The 15,962-nt window shown below is 50.7% G+C and overlaps 5 protein-coding genes across 5 annotated transcripts; 4 read left to right on the top strand and 1 right to left on the bottom strand.

The window, feature by feature from the left end:
* Positions 1-558: 558 nt before the first annotated feature.
* On the top strand, positions 559-2,986 carry PpBr36_01313 (uncharacterized protein; the record flags this gene model as incomplete). The annotated part of the gene is made up of 4 exons (XM_029888501.1): positions 559-655; positions 1,225-1,511; positions 1,626-2,297; positions 2,387-2,986. The coding sequence occupies 4 exons, from the start codon at positions 559-561 to the stop codon at positions 2,984-2,986; spliced, it is 1,656 nt and encodes a 551-aa protein (XP_029751208.1).
* A 540-nt stretch (positions 2,987-3,526) lies between these two features.
* Positions 3,527-4,503, top strand: PpBr36_01312 (uncharacterized protein; the record flags this gene model as incomplete). Its single annotated transcript, XM_029888500.1, has 2 exons — positions 3,527-3,779; positions 3,911-4,503. The coding sequence occupies 2 exons, from the start codon at positions 3,527-3,529 to the stop codon at positions 4,501-4,503; spliced, it is 846 nt and encodes a 281-aa protein (XP_029751209.1).
* A 468-nt stretch (positions 4,504-4,971) lies between these two features.
* PpBr36_01311 (uncharacterized protein) lies at positions 4,972-6,192 on the top strand (the record flags this gene model as incomplete). Its single annotated transcript, XM_029888499.1, has 1 exon — positions 4,972-6,192. One exon carries the CDS (start codon positions 4,972-4,974, stop codon positions 6,190-6,192), a length of 1,221 nt encoding a protein of 406 aa, XP_029751206.1.
* Positions 6,193-7,603: 1,411 nt separating this feature from the next.
* On the top strand, positions 7,604-10,786 carry PpBr36_01310 (uncharacterized protein; the record flags this gene model as incomplete). Its single annotated transcript, XM_029888498.1, has 1 exon — positions 7,604-10,786. The coding sequence occupies one exon, from the start codon at positions 7,604-7,606 to the stop codon at positions 10,784-10,786; it is 3,183 nt and encodes a 1,060-aa protein (XP_029751207.1).
* Positions 10,787-11,493: 707 nt separating this feature from the next.
* Positions 11,494-11,925, bottom strand: PpBr36_01309 (uncharacterized protein; the record flags this gene model as incomplete). Its single annotated transcript, XM_029888497.1, has 2 exons — positions 11,494-11,719; positions 11,882-11,925. Coding segments are annotated over 2 exons (270 nt in total), but the record flags the coding sequence as incomplete, so codon positions are not given.
* Between the last annotated feature and the right edge of the window lie 4,037 nt (positions 11,926-15,962).

Raw genomic sequence — 15,962 nt, 5'->3', positions numbered from 1 at the left:
AGTCTTTCTGTATTGTAGAGTTGGCCGGGGGGCCGATTATGCATATATTTTCTGCGATAGAAGTTCACCTATTTGCCTTGTATCCAATATTGGTCCTTAGGTAGTTTCCATATCCTGGTATAAGGCACATATATTATCTCAGGTCGGTCTACCACTAAACGTGCCTCCTACCCTGTCCAAGTATCGTACCTCTGGACGATTGACAGTGCCACGAGTGCGTCCCTTTACGGTACCGTACCTAGAGAATCCTGCTTGATGGTGCTTGGTGGTCCGAGCTTCAATTCTCTGGTTGGCCAAAGCTGATCTTTAAGTGGATCACTGCTGTCCCTCTCTTCCCTGAGGTGACTAAGGGCCGTAGGAACTTTTTTGTTCAAACGCGACCAACGCGATCAAGCAAGACGCGGGCGCAAACTAAGAATCGAGGCCCGCTCTGGTAGCAAGATCCGCAAAGCGATTGCCATCGCGACAGACCAGATAGTCCCTGTTGCATCTCTCAAATCTTTTCAACATCATACTCTAGCCACTGATGCCATCGGCCGTCATCGAATCCCAGTAAGGATGCAGCCACAATTTCGCCAGTATGCACAGCAGGTGCCGCCGAGGCAGCCACAAATGGGCGGGCAGCGCCGTGGCCCAAGCATTGGGCATGCAATCGGTATGTTGTCTTGTAGGCACCTTTTTTGTTATTTGTTATTTCTTTAATCCTTCCTTGGAGTTATGTTTTGTGTTTTCATTTTTATAGTCGATCCTTGAATCGATCCATTGATTGCTGGTTGATATCCACTCTGCTTCCTAAACTGCAAAGTTGCCCAAATCCTGCGTACGGCTGGGGCTACGGCTGTTAATGAAAACTGGGACCGGGTTCGCTATTGCGGATACTGCAGCGTTCGCCTCGCGTCGACAAGTCAGGTCAAGTTAAATCGCGGGCTTGGCTAGATGGGGACTTGGATTTGTGCCTAGTTACCCTGCTACCGAAGAAGAGAATGGTCGTCGGCGCATTCGGAGGCTAAGCGGCAGACTATCCTACCATATTGAGCGCCTAGACTCAAAGTCAAAGCAGGCAACCTGAACGTCCAGTCCCATTGCCTGTTTGCTTCACCCTACAACAATCAAGACCTACCAACTTTTCGAACGCGGAGCAAGCCCGTCTGATTTGACTTTTTTTTTTTTTTTTTTTTTTTTTTGACGTACTGACCATGGCGCCTTCACGCAACGTGGCGATAGCCCCGGGCCAAATGTCAATGATGCCTGCCGGCGCGCATCCGCAGATGGCCATGAACCCGCAGCAGATGCAGTCCATGGATCCGAGTCGCCAAGTCCAGTCGAGCGAGGCCGCAAAGCGCAAAGCGCGCAAGCCGACCGATAAGACGATGCCGGATGGGGTCGAATACATAATCATTGGTGACGGCGTGCAACGGTACAGGGACTTGCGCGACTACGAGCGCCGCCTTGACGCGACCATGTCGCGCAAGCGGCTGGACATTGTTGATTCAATGAGCAGAAATCCAAAGGTAAGAGGGACATGCTTGCGCGTAGCTACATGCCTAGGATATTTTGAATGTCTTGTTCCTTCAGGTACCCCTTTTTATGGCGCCGAACTGACACCAGCCTGCCTCTGCCATAAGCGCTCCAAGACCATGCGAATTTGGATCAGCAACACCGTCGACGACCAACCGTGGCAGGCAGCCATAACGGCAGACAACTTTGACTTCTCTGCGAGCTCTGACTCTACCTATCGTCTCAAGATTGAAGGTCGCCTCCTCGATGATGAAGACCTGACACCATTCGGGTCCGAGCCTGCAAAAAAGGATGAGGAGGAAGCGCAAGGAGCAGATCGAATGGACACAGATGCTCCCCCCAAAGAAAAGAGTGCTGCTTTGGCGGGACAGGGACCGCGTCCGAGATTCTCACATTTCTTCGAGTCCCTCTCCGTGGTTGTCGACCGAGGCCATGGTGCCGACCCGAACGCTCAACCCGAACAGATTATAGAATGGAGCAAGCCCGCGCTACCACAGCCAAAATCGCAAATGACAAAGGCACCACTGCCGCCAGCAGCCGATTTCGATGAGATAACGTTCAAGCGAAATGGCGACGACAACCTCAACGTTAAAATCATCTTGACGAGGTCCGAGGAGCCCAAAAGATACGCCATAAGCCCAGCATTGGCAGAAATTGTCGACATGAAAGAGGGCACACCGCAAGAGATCTTGATACGGCTCTGGGACTACATTCGGTTGATGGGACTGTTGGAGGACGAGGAAAAACGCAGGTTCCGCTGTGACGACCTCTTGCGCAAGGTACGTGCTAGGACCTCACGGGATGTTTGAGGTTATGGGAGACCGCCGATGGGTTCAAACAGCTAACTTCATATGCACCGCATCTCTAGGTTATTGGAAAGACGCCGGACGGTAACCCTACCAGCAAAATGCAAGACGGAGGCGCCCCGAAGGACATAGAACAAGATTATATTGTCAACCTGTCCAAGCACATCGAATACCACCTTGCGCCTCTGCCGCCCATCGAGCTGCCTTACACGATTCGGATGGATGAAGAGTTCCACAAAAATCCCACGCCAACAATTTACGACGTGCAAGTGATGGTGGACGATCCATTGCGAGCACGCATGTTCCCATTCATCCCCGCCAGCACACAGCAGAACAACACCCAGACCAGTGAATATGCTTCAATGCTCAAGGAGGTTGCGCGGCTCGACGAGCAGCTGGCGGTGCTGGTAGGCGCGGTGGGTGAGTCCAAGCTACGGCACCATTTCTTCAACCAGATGAGCGAGGATCCTACCAATTTCATCAAAAGCTGGTTGTCATCGCAACAGCGGGATCTTGATATCATCTGGGGTGAGTCAGTGCGCGGAGGTGATATTTCGGGCGATGAGTGGCGGCGCGGCGGTGTGGATGGCATTTGGAATACTGAGGGTGCACGAGAGAGCGTTCAGGTCATGCTGGCTAAGCAGCCTACATTCCCGCGCTGAAATGCTAGACATGGTTGGGCGAGGCGTAGGTGTGCTTGGTTATTGGAGTATCTAGATATAGGGCTTGTGGGCGGGTTTTGGGTTCTGTTTGTTGGTTCTTGAGAAAGTGATTATTTTCTTCTCTAAAACTGCATACACGCAGGCTGCAAGATTAATGAATATCAAGTTTCAAGGTGCTTAATTCATTCGGTGAGGCCAAGCATGGCTATCTTAGACCAAGCATTTTCTATCCGTGTTTACGAACAGCACTGTACGAAGTACTTGAAGCCCGTTGCAGACGGAGGAATGACGGCATCTTCGGGTCGAGAAGCGGGGCAAGTCGAGCATAATAAGAGCAGCCGCAGTAATACGTGCAGTAGTACCCTATATAGATGGGAACCGTTCAGAGCTGTCTTGGTTTCACACTTTGATACCTGCTCACTACCGGTTCGCCACCCAAAATAATACATCTTCGGGCTCTTCAATTTTCTTTATTTATTTATTTATTTAATTTTTTTTTTATTCTGCTTGGGCTTCAAACAGAGAATATACACGGAAACGATGTCGGCGTCACAAATCTTCAAGGCAATCAACACTGCCGTGATTACCGGCGGTGCGTCTGGTATTGGCCTTGCACTGACCAAAAAGTGTGCCGAGGCTGGCATGAAAGTGGTCGCAGTGGACTGGAGCGATGAACACCTCGCTGCGCTACCAAAGAGCGTCCCAAGTGAGAAAGTCTCCACGGTGAAGGCGGACGTGTCCAAGCTGGGGGACTGGGAGGCTGTCAAGCAGGCGGTAGAATCGAAACTAGGCGGTTAGTCATCTTTTATCGCCGCACTGCGTTTCAAGTAGTAAAGCATATGCATATCGTGGGTTGATCATCACGTTTTAGTCTACTAATTCTCTTGGAATTCCATCTTCTCCGTCGTGTCTCTCGCTGTATAGGCAAGATCAACCTGCTCGCACTTAATGCTGGTATAGGCACCGCCTGCAGCTGGGCCGATCCTGAGGCTTTCCGCACGACGATGGACGCCAACTTCTTCGGCGTGGTCAACGGCCTCGCGGCGCTGCTGCCGACGGTTAAGAAGAGCGGCAGCGATGGCGGCAAGGCCGCGGTGGTGATCACGGGATCGAAGCAGGGCATTACCAACCCGCCAGGTAACCCGGCGTACAACGCCAGCAAGGCGGCGGTCAAGAGCCTGGCCGAGCAGCTCGACTTTGACCTGCGCGACGAGGCCGGCGTGTCGACGCACCTGCTGGTTCCTGGATGGACGCACACGTCCATGACGTCGAGGTCCGGGGCCGAAAAGGCGCCTGGGGCCTGGTACCCGGAGCAGGTGGTGGAGTTTTTGATGGGCAAGATGGACGCCGGCAGCTTCTACGTCATATGCCCCGATAACGACGTCGACGAGGCCACCGACAAGAAGAGGATGCTCTGGGCTGCTGGTGATATCGTCGAGGGTAGGCCGCCCTTGACGAGGTGGAGGGATGAGTGGAAGGACAAGGCGAACGACTGGATGAGCAAGCAGAACTTGTGATTGCTACACTGCATATATTGCGCTTTTTTTTTTTTTTTTTTTTTTTTTTTTTTTTTTCTTTCCTTATTTATCAGACGAAGGATGTCTAGTGATAGGTGTAGGCCTGAAAGCAACTTGTTTCACTGGACCTAAGGGTTCCTCAAGTCAAATGCAATGCTACATATGCTGCCTTGGTTGAAATATGCGCAAGGAATACAGATACGTTTTTGTAGTATACCAGGTGGAACATACGGAGTGGCCGAATCAACGGCCAGAGTGGTGTGGGGACCTCTTTGCGGATCGGTCCGTGCTGCTGGATTTTTTTTTTCCTTTCCCATGCTACCTACCCTCTTCCTGGCTCGCGCCTAGTATATGCGGGCGCGAGTTTTACGTACTCGATCTGATCTGATTTTGCGTTCTAATATCCTCACACTCCTTTCTTGTTTCTTTGTTTTTTTTTTTTTTTTTTCTACTCCTGGTTTTTGTGAAATGGCTTGCAGCTGCCGCACTGCTGCTTTGCGCATATTCGTCAGGGGATTTACTCAACTGCACATCGCCGAAAAGGGCCCAGGTGCAGTCGCATCATCTGTTTGGCAGCAGCAAAAAACAGTCACAGCTCCGCGGGTTACCTACCGCAACCTGCATTACACCACAGCATGCCGTAACAACACCGCCGCAGCCGCCGCCGAGACATTGCCAACACCGGAGAACACGACAGGCCCGGAACAGCGCCAGCAGAATGAGGATGCCGCCGGTAATGCGGCGAGTTTAGAGTCGGCGTCACTTGCGGAACTGACGCCCGAAGCTATCGATGCGCTTGCCTCCGAGATCACAGCGTCTCGAGATGTCTCAGATCGACAGCCCTGTCAGAGCGAGCAGGTAGCGAAAGCGTCCAAGAAGTCACGAACTGTCACACCTGCGTCAGCAGAACCTGAAGCCCGACTTCCTCGGAAGGTCAGGAGACTGTTGCAGTTCGGTCCGGGTGATACACCGCCGCAGATAGAGGAGACCCCGCAGGAGAGAAAAAAGAGAAGGCTTGAGACTGCGAAGGTCAAGGCCAAGAAAGACACGAAGAGTGACAAGCAAAAATTGAAAGAGGCAGATGGCAAGAAGCAGACAAGAGGCTCGGCCGAAGAGCCAAAACCCAAGAAGGAACCTTGGATGGTCCAAAAGGATGCGCTTGAAAAGAAGTTTGGTGATCAAGGTTGGCGGCCGCAGAAGAAGCTGTCACCAGACGCCATTCAAGGAATCAGGGCACTGCATAAACAATTTCCGGATCTCTACACTACACCGGTGCTCGCGGAGCGCTTCGAGGTGTCGCCCGAGGCTATCCGACGCATACTGAAATCCAACTGGACGCCTTCAGCAGAGGAGGAGGAGGACCGGCAGCAGCGCTGGTTCAAGCGGGGCAAGCAAATCTGGGAGCAGAAGGCTCAGCAGGGTACGAAGCCGCCCAAAAAGTGGCGCGAAGAGGGCATTAAGACCAACTGGGACGCCAAGCGCGAGTTTGTCAAGAGAAAGATGGAGCTTCGCCGGAGGGATATGGAAGAGGAAGACCTTCCACCACCCAGGAGGTTCAACAACCGGCCTCATCAACATGGACCTCATAATCGCAAGAAATCTACTGATCAGCCATCACAGGCTCGGCGTCGAAGTGGTGGGCCGAGGAGACTCGGAGGTGTAGGCGGAAGCGGTAGAAGGGAGGATTGAAGAAGGGACGACGGGATCGTCTACTGTAGTCTTCACTTCCGTCATTGTAACAAAAGGTCTGCTAATGGAGACCCTGTATATTTCATGTAACATATCTATGTACGAACAACTCTGACTGCTAGTCTCGTGGACGGTTCTCTCATCTATAAGACAGCTAATCACTACTACCACTGTGTCCTTGCCGGCTGGCACTGGTGATGTGTGAGGCCATTGAAATCCTAGATAATTGCGGGCCAACGCTTATTGGGTAAACGTGTGATAAGCAAAATTCAGAGCAGTGAACGGGGTCCAAAGCCAAATTTAACGTCCGGTCACGTAGACAATACGTAGTGTAACGAATGTGGCGCTGGGAATTCCTTGTTGGTAGTCATGCTTTTCATGCCAATGAATGTTTAGATGTCTTGGTCTTGACGTGGCAAGAAGAAAACAAAGAAGTTTTGGAGGTCTAGGGGCTGACTGCCTCGAGGAATGAATGAAATAATTAAACCACTGTTAATCTTGGAAAATTAAACCAACCCTCAAGAACTAACGCGAAGAGACCTGCCAGATGCCTAGATCAAGATCGGCAACGTCAGTCAGACCACAGACTCGCCGTTGGTCGTATCCGCTTTCAGACGGATTGAGTTCTCATCCTCGCTCGCTCCAGGACTCGATCCAGTCGCTTACCCAAATTGGTACCATCCCTGCCATGGCCCGACATGTTGATTGGCGTTCCTTTGTGTTATGACCTAGCAACTAACGCCAAGATCTTTACCCCTGCTAGCTAAAGAGAAACAATCCGACAAACTTGACAGGAGTGCCCTAGCAAACAAATCCCTAGGTGGGTAGCTGTGCGGGCGGGACCATCTCTATTCCTGCCTCTCGATTTCCCCTTCTCCGACGTCGACTCTGGCCGTCGGTTAGAGGTGCTGAATTTTTTTTTTTCGTCTTAATTCACAAATTCACTGAAATGAATTGAACTGCCGAAGGTAAGGAGATCGAATTCGGCGAGAGCTCACGGGCCCCTCAATCCTTGAGATCGATCATCGGCTGTGTAAGTAACAATTTTTTTTTTTTTTTTTTTTTTTTGCTGAAGTCCGGTGTGCTAAATCTTAAGCATTGAGAACGGCAAATCCGACGTCACAACCCCAACGCCGCTGACACCAACCGCCTGCATTCATTCAGACAGGTAGCTGTTACCTTGCTTTAGCTTGGCTTGAGAGACTCGTGCGAGTCAACACATCTATACATGCTTCGGCGCCGGGGAAATCACTCTGCGCTTACGTGCAGCGCCGGTTTCCCAGAGCCTCTGCCCTCAAGCACTGCCGCCACATAATGAAAAGAGCGGTCACTTGAGCGTCGGATCTTTTTGCAACTTGCCTCGGCCGGACCCCGCATCGCCGTCGACGGGGTGCCGATGACGCAAGCAAACATGACTTCCACGCCCTCAACTCGCCTAAGGCTAACGCCGTCCAACTCGCCTTTCCTCGGCCGCCCCTCACGCTCACCGATCCGCCCCCAGAAAGCGGCCGAGCAACCAGCTCGGCTGTCCCTGAAAAGGGTCGTAGGGAACACCTGCACGTCTCCCACAGGCCTCGACACTGTCAATTCCTGCTTCGCTTATGTTGCCGGTGGCGCTGTGGTCGTTGTCGACGTGCAGGAAGATCAGTACTCTCAGCGATTCTACCGTGCCAGGCCCACCGCTACCCCGACGTATGGCGTGTCCCCGGTACCACACGCACCGTCGACCCCGAACTCCACGCCGAAAGCCAACGATAGCAGGAACAGGGGCCCTCCGAGCGACTGGTCAGACAACCCGTCGCCCAAGACCTGGTCACAACGTGAGCGCATCAAGGCGGCTACCTGCGTCTCGTTAAGTCGGGACGGACGTTTCCTAGCCGTCGGCGAAACAGGCTTCGCACCTCGGGTGCTGATTTTCAACCTTCAGGACAATTCCTCTGATATTCCACTGGTATCAATTAGTGAACACGCATTCGGCGTAGCTGCCGTGGCCTTCTCTAAGGATACCAAGTATTTAGCGTCACTAGGCTCCGCCAATGATGGGTTCCTCTACATCTGGAAAATTGAACAACGTACAGGTGCCGCAAGGCTATTCCAACAGAACAGGTGCACCTCGTCAGTTCGTGGCATGGTTTGGATTGGCAACAGCCTCGTCACGTTTGGTGTCCGCCATGTGAAGGCATGGAAGGTAGAGGAGCAAACCCAGGCCACATCTCCTTCCAAGCAAAAATTTCCAGGTGATGGGTCATTTCCAGTACCGCAGTACCAGAAACCCCTCCCCGGTCGTAATGTACTGCTTGGTTCGCTTCTGGAAGCAACATTTACCTGTGCGGCCGTCATCAGTGACGACAAAGCTATACTCTGCTCAGAAACGGGCGATATATCTATTCTTGACGACTCCGGCAAGCAGATGAGGCTGATACGGGTCACCAACGTCGAGTTCCCTGTGCAGTGCATCTCAGTTTGTGACCAAACCGCCTACGTGGGTGGCAAGAGTGGCCAGTTCACAACCATCGACGTGGTCAAACTCTGTGATGACGCAGGTGATTGCGTACTTGGGACAGGCAAGTCGGCTGAGGGAACACTAGCAATGGGCTTCGTTGGGAATCGCCTTGTCACTACAGACGCAAAGCGGTCGATAGCCATCTGGAACCCAGGCGAACAACCTGCGAAGGAGGCATCGGGCACTGCAGCTGTTCCCATTCCTGGCTATAGTGACGCTATCATGGGTGTTGGGGTTCTTTCCAGTCCCAATCCGTCTGATTCCGCCTTCTTCACATGGTCCGGGTGTGGCAAGGTTGTTCTCTGGGGCTCAGATGGCTCCATCAGATCCTCTTTCGAGGTATCTGTCGAGCAGCCCGAAGTTTTGGATGAGCTGGAGCCACCAAACGAGCTGTGTATTGTCGCAGCAAGCAAACGCGGCCAACTGTTTGTCACTGCCGACCGTCTAGGTGTGTTGAAGGTCCTCGACTTCAATACCAAAGAATGCCTAATAGATACCAGAGCACACGCGTCTGTGTGTCAGGTAGTGGCGATATTTGAGTACGAAGACAACAGCGGGAGGGCCATCATAGCGTCATGTGGACGCGACAGAACCACGCAACTTTTCCGCAGAACATCGACAGGCACCTTTGAACATTTCCAGACACTGGAGTTCGCCGCAAAAGTGGTTCATGTCCTCGTGCCCTCAGAAGACAAGATCATCACCTGTTCCATGGACCGGACCCTACAAATCCATGATCTAGTCACCAAAGAGGGCGACCCGGATTCAATCGCCGCGATTCCATCCCGAGTCATAACGCTAAAGGGCTCGCCTTCTTCGATGGTTATTGATGACAGATCGGTCTTCGTTTCCCTCTTGGACCGGTCCGTATGCCAGTATGACATGACAACCGGCCGTCTCCTGAACACCTTCAAGTGTATTGATGAAGGCGGAGCCGAGTCGGTTGTCTTGGATTCGTTGATTTATGGCCAACCTCTCTCAACAAGCGAGCCATCATTCCTCTTAGGTGTGTCCAATACGGACAAGTCGGTGAGGATCTACGACTCGCAGAGAGGTTCGTTTTTGGGTCGTGACTGGGGTCACAGTCAGGCCATCAACGGTGTGACATTGCTGGAAGACGAAGGGCAAACCAGGACGGTGGTGAGCGTAGCCTCTGACGGCACAATCATGATTTGGGCACTTGACTTGAGTGATCCGATAGCTTCGTCGATGAGTAGGGATCCATCGCCAGCAAAGGAGCCGGTATTGACGTCAAGTAAACCTACCCTCAGGAAAGTTCTATCCAAAGCAGAACTTGCTGAATTCCAGCGGCCTTCGTCATCGGGCGGACGGCGGTCACCGCCCAGAACGCTATCTCGTCGCACCTCAAAGTATGGGTTGTTGGCCGCTGGCTCAAGGACCCCGACTCCAGCGGCTCAAACATCTCCAGGAAGCAGCACGATTGTTGAAGACCCTCCGTCGAGAAGAGTGTCCTCTGGAAGCGGTGACTCTGGCACCACACCGCCGCCAGTAAGTCCAAGGTCGCGAGGGGTAGCTAGGAGACCATCGCTACCCGCTCTGAGCACAACGCCCCCCGCAGCCTTGGCTTCGTCCATGTTGCTGTCTGGGCCTCGAAAGAAACAAAGCGCAAGCAGCTTGCGATCATCGCCTGCCCTGGCATCGTCATCATCCACATCATCGTCGCCGTATGGCTTCGGAACGCTCAGCATGGCGACAGAACAGACATGTCGTACGTTACGGGCATACCGCAAGAAGCTCGCGGCGGCTGATGCGGACCCCCAGCAGCAGCCTATCCGCCCAGAGATACTTGCTGAACTGGATGCAGAGCTGCGACTCACCGCAGCAGCCCTAGGAGACCGTGCCATACGCGACAGCAGCTCCAAGGCTATGAACGAAAGCCTGCTCAGCGGACTTCTCGATACGTACTCGGAGCGTCTGGTCAGTATGCTAGATGAAAAGCTGCGACTGCGGGCTAGTCTAGGCCCTCCGTCGCCTGAGATCGGAACCCAAACAACCCTCCTCGGGCAAGATACACAAAGGTCGTCTTACAGCAGTACCAGCAGTAGCGATCTGAACATTATTGTTACCTAAGTTGTTGACAGCTTATGCTGAGCTGATTGACTATCTGTCTACGCCTACCTACTTTCCTGTGTGAATTTTCTTTTCTTTTTTCAAATCCTGCCCTTGACTGCTTCGATTACTCCTGGCGTAAGCAGATGTATTATTACCTCAAAACTTGATACCCTTCCTTTGTGTGGCGTTGGAGACTTGGGCATAGTATCCGGACGGAACTATAGCCGGATGGGCAGCAGGATCTGGATGGCAATATAATGGATTTTGTATCTGTCTGATATTGCTTTTCCCTTGCATTCTCTTTCTTTCTTTTTCCTTTTCCTTTTCTTCGGGCACATTCATTCTGTTGTTTCTTTGTCAATTTTCTGTATGGCGTTTGGTGTTTGGAATGGCATTACGGGAACTCTTCGGCTGTTTCCCTTAGCGATATGCAACAGTATTGGAGACGTCAATCAGCACCGAGTTGAATGTTTTCTCCACTTCGATTCTATTTTGAACGGGCCGGAAGCCCAAATAGCTTTTGTCTGAGGCATCTCAAAAGGCGCATATACTTGTGGCTGTTCAGGCGTATATTTTGGTTGATCAGTGCAATGGTCAGTCAATTCACGAAAGCATCAACCTTGCTTGGCAGAATTGGAATATGCTTAATCTAGTCGCGTTACTGTGGCGTTGTTTATGTGTTTATGCAGAAATGCTGGTGCCTACTAATCTGTACGTACGTACCTAGGTCGGGCCAAAAATGTACAATAGGGAGCGTACAGAGGGCTACGTAGGTAAAACAACAAGCGAGCTCCCGACTGGCCCTTTCTCGCACTCGTAGGTGGCGTTTCACAATTGTGTCTCAGGCACGGGATGTTATGAGGCAGGCCCATGGATGGCATAAACATGGCATGAGGGGCCGAAACGTGTAAGGAGCTAGGGGGTTCTCTTTCTGTGGAGGCAGCAATTTCTCTGCCAAAGGAAGGATCAGCCAAAAAGGAGATTGGCGGTCATATTTTTGTTGCTGTCTTTTTATTATTATTTTTTTTTTTTTTGGTTTTTATTTTTCTCGGGCAGAACCACATTTCTTTTCTCGAAGCAAGTGGGAACACAACAACCCAAGACAAAACCCACAACTTTTCAATCAATCCTGTCCCGCATTCCGGGTTCAACGGCATGAAAAAGGCTGCCCTGACGTGATGCGCGTCTTCGCTTGTAACCTTTCTTGGTCGTTTTGGTGGTGCTTGCACTTTCTCTCCCTCTCTTTGGTTTGCTAGGTACAGCCTTTTGATTTTGTTTGCTATTCTCTATTCATATCAATGCTGCTTTACATCCCACCGGAAGCTTGAGCCGGGTCAGGGGAAGTGGGAACAGGATCACCAGCCGACGACGGGGGGTTGGATATGGAAGAGAAAGAGAGTCGATGATTGATGTATCGATGGATCATGGACCGAGACGTGTCATAGTTACGAGTGGGCCCCGCAAAGAAAAGAGTCAAGCCAAAGGATCTGGAGAGGATTGAGAGACACACATAGAGGACCAAAAGAAGAAAAGCGTAAAAGATCTGCATAGAGAAGGTGTCTAATCTTTTGACGGTTTTGCATAGAGGGCCCTTATTTTTATCAACTTTGTATATTTAGCTAGACACACGCTCGTATCTCTGCTTGTTCAAACACCCTACCCTATCGCCATGAGCGAAAAGGGGGGGCTATTTTCGTGGGCTTGGCTCGCATGATCATGTACCGCTACTACTAAAACTTTGTGTAGAGTACTGGATTACGGATGAACGGTTATTATTGTCAAAAGGTTACTGTCGAGGGGTGGAGCACGCGCAAAAAAAAAAAGAGAGTTCGGCTCTGAAAGCAAAAGCGAGGTGTTATCAATCAGACACGTCGAACACGTGTGCAGCCGGGGGGAGGGCGTATTCGCGAGTCATCCACAACAATTGGGGGCGGGTTCTCTAGCATCTTTGGCCGTTTGCTGAAGAGCAGAAAAAGTTAACCCCCAATAAAAGAATAAAAAAAGGGAGGATGGAGAGAGACAGAAACGAGAGACAAAGCGCTGACAGATTGACGAGGGCTTGACGTCCGTCCCCCGCCAACCATTCTTCAATTTGACAAGGACAAGCGGTCTCTGCCATCGAGTTTTTAGCGTACAGTTTTGGGGTACGCTTTGACGTGGTTTGGTTGATAAATCGACGATCGGCCTGGGGGGCGTTGGAGCTCCCTCGCTGTTGCTCTCAGGTCCCTTGTCCGAGCTCCGTTGGGAATTGTGGGGAGGGGAGGAGGGGAGCTCTCCACTTTGGGAGCTTTCCGCGCGCGTGCATGCAGCAAATGCAACGCAGCTTTTTTTTTTTTGTGTTGTGCCAGCATCTTTGTTGAAAAGTATCCCGCTAACAAAAAGACGAGGCGGTCAAGCATTAGCTCTGTTAGTCCGATCCTCGGGCCTGTCACGATTCGCGGTCGTGCAGATTGGCACACAACCGGGCGGACGGTCAGACCCGCGGAAAGTGGAGATATTGCCTTGTTAGAGCAAAATTGGAATTTGTCACCTGCCCTCGGGGGATATTTGCCAGCCCAAAAAGAGCCCGTCCGTTGTGATTCTGCTTCACAGTGACCATTCAAGCCATCTGATTTGGCTTGGCCCCGAATCGTGAAAAGCCTAGGCCTGGATGTCCCCTGGTCTTTGACAAAAAAAAAAAAAAAAAAAAAAAAAAAGACACAACCCCACACCGGACACAATCTATCTACTACAAAGTTTAGACACAATAACCAAAGAATGTTGGGTCTTTCCGTCCGGCAAGCGTTCCAATTAAGGCGATTAAATGACTAGGTAAAAATCACATCACAGAGATCATGATCGACCGTGCGCGTCTTACTTCTCCAGCGAAGATCTTTTTGTGCAGGTATCATCTATTACTGTACAATATTCCGTGTAATGCTGGTGGGGTTATGAGTTGTTTATGCGCCAGCTTCCTCACAGGGCGGCATGGCCTGCTTTTGCAACAGTGGGCTTCCCTGGAGAGTAAGGATGGGAGGTCGGCGACACGTACAGTTGGTGAAAAAAAAGTTCCAACATGCTTGTCTGCATCATGAGTCTTTCCCGGGACGCCTATTGCAACACGCATGGACCGGCTCCGATGGGGGGCACATAAAAAAAAAAAAGAATGTGACAGAGAGGAGAGGCAGAAAATAGAGAAAACGCTTGGATGTGCAAAAGCATTAGCCGTTACACACGTTACGGCCAACAACCAAACAAACTTGTCTGTTCTTCGACGCCGCAAGGGGCGCCCTTGGCTTATTCCAACTTGAGCGATTCGTCAACACTGACTATGCAAGACCAAGATTTTTTTGTCATGTTTTGTGCCTCTTAATGTCCAAGAATATGGCAACGGCAGTTTTTCCGGGTCCTTTTTGTTCCGTGAAAACACTCCGTAGCCCGTTTGCTGACATTGCAGGTTGCAACTCGCTTACTGCGATGTTTACAGTTTATCCATCTAATCTTTTCTAATGTGATTACCACACGCAAGTGTCCAAACTTCTGATGGTTTTTTTTTTTTTTTTTTTTTTTTTGGCGTACGCTTCAGGGTCCGGTGGTGCTTTTTCATCTTTTATTTTGTGATTGACGAGCTAGACTAGCTGATCTTGAACCGCAGCTACTTTAAGGCGACTGCGTGGCTTACAAGTCTTGTTTCCGTTAACTATGCTTTGGGGGAGCTTTACCTATTGGGCTGATTGCGACCTTCGACGGACAGTTTGCTTGTTCGCCCCAACCCTTTCCTTTTTCCCCCCTCTGTTTGGAAAAATCAACCAGCGGATCCCACAAACAGAATCTCGGTTGGCCATCCACATATTTTAATAGGCTCGCTCGCTCATTCGCGAAAACGGGGCAGTAATTATAATAGGCAGGACGGCCATATTATACTTTGTAATTATAATTACACCAGCCTGGGCAAACCATCGCTTCATGTCAAAATGGGTCCTACTCGCCATCTAAGTTATCACGAGGTAAGATCTGGAGGGACTTGCCGGAATTACCAACGGGTGGCGCGGAATCTCTCACGACTGGGGTAGGAGAGAGTGTGTGACCTTTTGGCAGCGCAGAAACGAAACAGTTGCATTGTAGATTCCTTTCTTTGCTGTTACGGATTTGCCTTCACCCGCCCTCGCAACTATCTAATTGAGTTTTCGCTGTTTGCCTCCTCCTGCATGCACGCACCGGCTCTTGACTAACCAAGTTTCTTTATGCACCCAATGGAACCGTCAATGTGCATATTGTTACTAGAAATATATATACATATATATACATATCTATGCATATACTGTATCGTAATACATTTTGAGGAAATCCAGGGCCTGCCTACCACACGCTGTTTGACGTAAAACGCTCGATAATGACGGGGGACTTTGGTGTCTTGGTTTTGCCCTTGCCATTTCAGGACTTTGGCGCAAAACTGACACCCCGGGCCCCGTCCTTAGCGAAATTGGGGCGCCCCCCTTTCGACGAAGGCTAGCCCATCCAAGCACAACGACCATTCCTGTTCTGCTTGTTCATCCGCCGCCTGGTGTACCTTCTTTGAGGATGGGGACGGAGCTTGGCTGCCGATTCTATAGCCGTCCTTTCTTTTATGCAGCTCCCCTTGCTGCCATCTTTACTCGTGTCGAGAACCTACTGTAGACTACCTGGAACGCCTTTTACCTTTTGTACGAACAATAATACCATGTTAATGCTAATCGATTGATTGATGCTGACACACCCCCGTTGAGGCCGCTTCCCAAACACCCGTCATAAATTATCACCAGTGGTTGCTCTGGAATGGAGCGCGCTGGTCAAGTTTCGGGGTTCCAAAACGCTTTCTGCTCCCCCAGTGCTTGTTTCTTGTGTGGCTTGCTTGGATTCATTGGACAAATTAGGGCCCCTTTTTTGATTTCCTTCTTCATTTGGACATGATTTATTCTCACCATCACTGTTTTTCCTAATGCAATCAAACCCTCGTGGAAGTTTTGACACTTGTCTGTTTTTTTTTTTTTTTCTCTTCCTTACTGCTGGTGGTCGTGTATTTGTTTTATTTTAATTTTGGGGAGGTTCCCTGGGGTGCTCTTTTCTGCATCTTGACACATCTTAGATTACTCTAATAATACCTTACCTCTTAGCTGCTAATACGTACATATATGCATCTATCTGTTTGTGCATTGGCAACAACGGCAGTTTTACG

This window comes from Pyricularia pennisetigena, chromosome 2 (genome assembly GCF_004337985.1).
Source record: "Pyricularia pennisetigena strain Br36 chromosome 2, whole genome shotgun sequence".
In the NCBI taxonomy this organism is placed as follows: Eukaryota; Fungi; Ascomycota; class Sordariomycetes; order Magnaporthales; family Pyriculariaceae; genus Pyricularia; species Pyricularia pennisetigena.
This window is presented reverse-complemented; position numbering and strand designations above follow the sequence as displayed.